Source organism: Cynocephalus volans, chromosome X (assembly GCF_027409185.1).
Source record: "Cynocephalus volans isolate mCynVol1 chromosome X, mCynVol1.pri, whole genome shotgun sequence".
NCBI lineage: Eukaryota > Metazoa > Chordata > Mammalia > Dermoptera > Cynocephalidae > Cynocephalus > Cynocephalus volans.
Genome location: NC_084478.1, coordinates 126,362,165 through 126,367,550, shown reverse-complemented (window position 1 = coordinate 126,367,550; position 5,386 = coordinate 126,362,165). Strand labels below are relative to the sequence as shown.

At 38.8% G+C, this 5,386-nt stretch overlaps 1 protein-coding gene across 1 annotated transcript; it reads right to left on the bottom strand.

The window, feature by feature from the left end:
* Positions 1-698: 698 nt before the first annotated feature.
* On the bottom strand, positions 699-1,283 carry LOC134367577 (RNA polymerase II subunit A C-terminal domain phosphatase SSU72-like). Its single transcript, XM_063084322.1, has one exon. It carries the CDS (start codon positions 1,281-1,283, stop codon positions 699-701), a length of 585 nt encoding a protein of 194 aa, XP_062940392.1.
* Between the last annotated feature and the right edge of the window lie 4,103 nt (positions 1,284-5,386).

The following is a 5,386-nucleotide window of genomic DNA, read 5'->3' as shown; positions in this document are numbered from 1 at the left end:
ACACAAACATTTGGACTGTAACACTATCTATACCCCCAACTTTAAAAAATCATTCTCAAACACAAATCTCTGTACTTGATAGCATACTGCATAATAGCTAGAGAGGCTTTTGAATGTTTTTGCCACAAAGAAATGATAAATGCACGAGGTGATTGATACATTAAGTACCATAGTCTGATTATTATACAACATTATATATGTGTCAAAACATCAGATGGTACCCCATAAATATGTAGCATATATAAGAATCTCCTCCCCCCCCCTTTTTTGACCAGTAGCATCCACTTACTGGACAATTCCAGGTTCTTTCCTAAAAAGAGGCAGCTCGTGGCTTTATTCAGGTATTTCTACAGTCCAGCCAGTTAGGGGAGAAGAAAAGAGAAAGGCACGCACAACCACAAACGCACATATGTTGGAGGAAATGTACTATAAACCATTTTTTCTTCTTTTTTTGGTTACAGAAAAAAACTTCGTTTTCTATGTCTTATTTATAAGTAAAAGGGGGATAGAAAAAACTTGTTTTTAATCTGGTATTTATATGTGTCTTCCCATTTCACATGTACATGTTATTCAAGTAACAGTGCTGTCTACCGAGGCAATACCTAAAAGCCAAAAGAAATACTAGGAAGGAAAAGTCCTAACAATTGGAAGTTCAAGAAGATACCTTCAGGAGGCTGAGCCACGAGTGGCCAGCAGCATCAGTAGAAGCACACGGTGTGCAGAAAGGTCTTGCCCCTCTTCTTCTCCAACTCCTGCAGCAGCTCCTCCATCTTGTTGTCCATGTCCTCCAGGAGCTGAAGACACTGGCAGATCTCACAGATGAGGAACGCTCCAAGGGTGGCCTCTTCTTGGTTGTCCTGGATGTCCACGTTGACCACGTGCACTGGCTGGCAGGTCTCCTGTTCTCTGGAAGTCAGATGTTCTACCACCTTGTCATAGACTCTCTCTTCACACGTGAGGATCAGATCAAACACATCGTTGCAGCTCTGGAACCTTTCTGGCCGGGGCTTGATTCTCCTATTTCTGTCCAGCATATACAAAATGCCTTTGCTTGTATAGAATTCTTTGTCTTTCCTAAGAAGATCATTGTACATCTGATCATATGTGGTACTGAAATCATAAACATTCGGCTTGTGGGGTGTTGATCCTGGAAGCTTCACGCGAGTTGCTGTTCCAAAGGACCGGACATTGAATCCTCGTTTGCTGAGGACGTTGTGCGCCTCCATGCTCCGATTCTGGTTGCTTGAGCACACCACAGCCACCCTCAGTGGTGACGACTGCATGGCGACAGCAGCTCTGTCAGCTCCGTTCAGCTCCAGGACGCCCACCCGGCTGTGGGTCTTCAGCATGAGCAAAATGGCGGCGGTGGCGGCCGGAAGTCAGGTAGGAGGAAGCTTCAGCTGTGACGCAACACATAGGGATGCACAGCGGGGCGTCTCCAAGGCTCCCGGAAGTCCTCCATGGGTCCCGGAGCACCAGGCCTGGGCCAGAGAGGAGGCCCCACCCCTCGGGCTTCCAGGCCAGCTCCCTGCAGTTTGTTCATGTGCTGCCTGCGGGTCAGGTGCTTTGCGCCAGCCTCCCGATCTCACAGCGACAGGCGCCAGCGCTGAGAGTCTCATTCCTGTTATGGCTGAATAATATTGCCTTGTAGGTATAGATCACATTTTGTTTATCCATGCATTTGTTGATTTGACACATCTGTTGCTTTCACTTTTTGTCTATTGTGAGTAATGGTGCTGTGAACATTGATGTGCTGGTATCAGTTTGGGTCCACCCTTTTTTCTTTTGTGTGTGTGTGAATTTATTTATTTATTTTTATCTCACACCAATAAGTGAGAACATGTGATATTTCTCTTTGTCTGCCTGACTTGTTTCACTTAATATAATTCTCTCAAGGTCCATCCATGTTGTTGCAAATGGCAGTATTTCATTCTTTTTTATAGCTGAGTAGTATTCCATGGTGTAGATATACCACATTTTCCGTATTCACTCATCTGATAATGGACATTTGGGCTGGTTCCAACTCTTGGCTATTGTAAAGAGTGCTGCGATGAACATTGAGGAACAGGTATACCTTCGACTTGATGATTTCCATTCCTCTGGGTATATGCCCAGCAGTGGGATAGCTGGGTCATGTGGTAGATCTATCTGAAATTGTTTGAGGACCCTCCATACCATTTTCCATAGAGGCTGCACCATTTTGCAGTCCCACCAACAATGTATGAGAGTTCCTTTTTCTCTGCAACCTCACCAGCATTTATCATTCACAGTCGTTTGGATTTTAGCCATCCTAACTGCGGTGAGATGGTATCTCAGTGTGGTTTTGATTTGCATTTCCTGAATGCTGAGTGATGTTGAGCATTTTTTCATATCTCGGTTGGCCATTTGTATATCTTCCTTAGAGAAATGCCTACTTAGCTATTTTGCCCATTTTTTAATTGGGTTGCTGGTTTTTTTCTTGTAAAGTTGTTTGAGTTCCTTGTATATTCTGGATATTAATCCTTTGTCACATGTTTATTTTGCACATATTTTCTCCCACACTGTTGGTTTTCTTCTAACTATATTAATTGGTTTTTTTTTTTTGCTGTGCAGAAGCTTTTTAGTTTGATATAATCCCATTTCTTTATTTTTCCTTTGGTTGCCCATGCTTTTGGTGTCGTATTCACGAAGTCTGTGTCCAGCCCTAATTCCTGAAGCTTTTCTCCTATGTTTTCTTTAAGAAGCTTTATTGTTTCAGGGTGTATATTTAATTCTTTAATCCATTTTGAGTTGATTTTAGTGTATGGTGAAAGGTATGGGTCTAGTTTCATTCTCCTGCATATTGATATCAAGTTCACCCAGCACCATTTGCTGAAGAGGCATTCTCTTGCCCAGTGTATAAGCTTAGTGCCTTTGTCAAAGATCAGATGGCTGTAGGTGTGTGGGTTGATTTCTGGATTCTCTATTCTATTCCATTGATCGGTGTGTCTGTTTTTATGCCAGTACCATACGTTTTGGTTTTTATAGGTTTGTAGTATAGTTAAAAGTCAGGTAGTGTTATGCCTCCAGCTTTATTTTTTTTGCTCAGCATTGCTGTGGCTATGTGTGGTCTTTTGATATTCTATATAAATGTCTGGATATTTCCATTTCTGAGAAAAATGTCATTGGAATTTTGATGGGGATTACATTGAATTTCTATTTCATTTTGGATTGTATGTACATTTTCACAATGTTGATTCTTCCAATCCAAGAACATGGGATATCTTCCATCTTCTTATATCCTCTCTAATTTCTCTCAGCAGTGGTTTGTAGTTCTCATTACAGAGATTTTTCACATACTTAGTTTACTCAATTCCTAAGTATTTTATTTTTTTGGTGGCTATATACTGTAAATGGGAAAGCTTTCTTGATTTCTCTTTCTTCATGTTCACTATTGGAGAATAGAAATGCTACTGATTTTTGTGTGTTGAGTTTGTATCCTGCTACTTTGCTGAAATCATTTATCAACTCCAAGAGTTTTTTGTAGAGGCATTAGGCTGTTCGATATATAGGATCATGTCATCTGCAAACAGGGACAGTTTGACTTCATCTTTTCCAATCTGGATGCCCATTATTTCCTTCTCTTCTCTGATTGCTCTGGCTAGTACTTCCAATACTATGTTGAATAGGAGTGATGAGAGTGGGCATCCTTGTCTAGTTCCTGTTCTTAAAGGAAAAGCTTTCAACTTTTCCCCATTTAGGATGATATTGGCAGTGTATCAAATGCTTTTTCAGCATCTATAAAGATGATCATATGGTCCTTGTGTTTGATTTTATAAATACAGTGTATCACATTTACTGATTTGCATATGTTGAACCAACCTTACATCCCTGGGATGAATCCCACTTGATCGTGGTGAATAATTTTATGTATGTGTTGCTTTATTCTGTTTGCTAGGATTTTAGTGAGGATTTTTGCATCTATATTCATCAAGGATATTGGCCTGTAGTTTTCTTTTTTGGTTGTACCTTTACCTGGTTTTGGTATCAGGATGATGTTTGCTTCATAGAATGAGTTTGGGAGATTTGCGTCTGTTTCAGTGTTTTGGAATAGTTTGTAAAGAATCGGTATTAATTCCTCTTTGAAAGTTTGGTAAAATTCTGCTGTGAATCCATCTAGTCCTGGGCTTTTCATTGTTGGGAGCCTTCTGATAACAGCTTCAATCTCCTTTATTGTTATTGGTCTGTTCAGATTTTCTACATCTTCATGGCTCAGTTTTGGGAGCTTGTGTGTGTCCAAAAATTTATTCATTTCCTCCAGATTTTTAAATTTGTTGGCATATAGTTGTTTATAGTAGTCTCGAATGATTCCTTGTATTTCAGATGAATCAGTTGTAATATCACCTTTTTCATTTCTCATTTTTGTTACTTGAATCTTCTCTGTTCTTCTTTTAGTTAGCCATGCTAATGGTTTGTCAGTTTTATTTATCTTTTCAAAAAACCATCTTTTTGATTCATTGATCTTTTGTATTGATTTTTGGTTTTCAATTTCATTCAGTTCTGCTCTGATCTTAATGATTTCTTTCTGTCTGCTAACTTTAGGTTTGGATTGTTTTGGTTTTCTAGTTCTTTAAGGTGAAGTGTTAGGTTGTTCACTTGCCATCTTTCCATTCTTCTGAGGTGTGCATTTAATGCAATAAATTTCCCCCTTAGTACTGCTTTTGCAGTATCCCACAGGTATTGGTATGATGTATCATTATTTTCATTAGTTTCCATAAATTTTTGAATTTCCTGTTTTATTTCTTCTTGGACCCACATGTCATTAAGTAGAATTCTGTTTAATTTCCATGTGTTTGTATACTTTCCATAATTTTGTTTGTCACTGATTTCTAATTTTAATCCATTATGTTCTGAAAAAATACATGGTGTAATTCCAATTACTTTGAATTTGTTGAGAGTTGATTTGTGACCTAATATGCGATCTATCCTGGAGAATTATCTATGTGCTGATGAGAAGAATTAATATTCTGAGGTCGTTGGATGGAATGTTCTGTAGATATCTGCCAAGTTCAATTGGTCTAGAATATTGTTTAGATCTTCTGTTTCTCTGCTGATTCTTTGCCTAGATGATCTGTCCAATATTGACCGTGGGTTGTTCAGGTCCCGTGCTATTGTGGTATTAATATCTATTTCCTTCTTTAGGTCTAATAGAGTTTGTTTTATAAATCTGGCTGCTCCAACATTGGGTGCGTATATATTAATGATTGTTATGTCTTCTTGATGGATCAATCCTTTTATCATTATGTAGTGTCCCTCATTGTCTCTTTTTATGGTTTTTAGTTTAAAGTCTATTTTATCAGATATAAGAATAGCTACTCCAGCTCGTTTTTCTTTTCTGTTTGCATGGTAAATGTTTTTCCATCCTTTC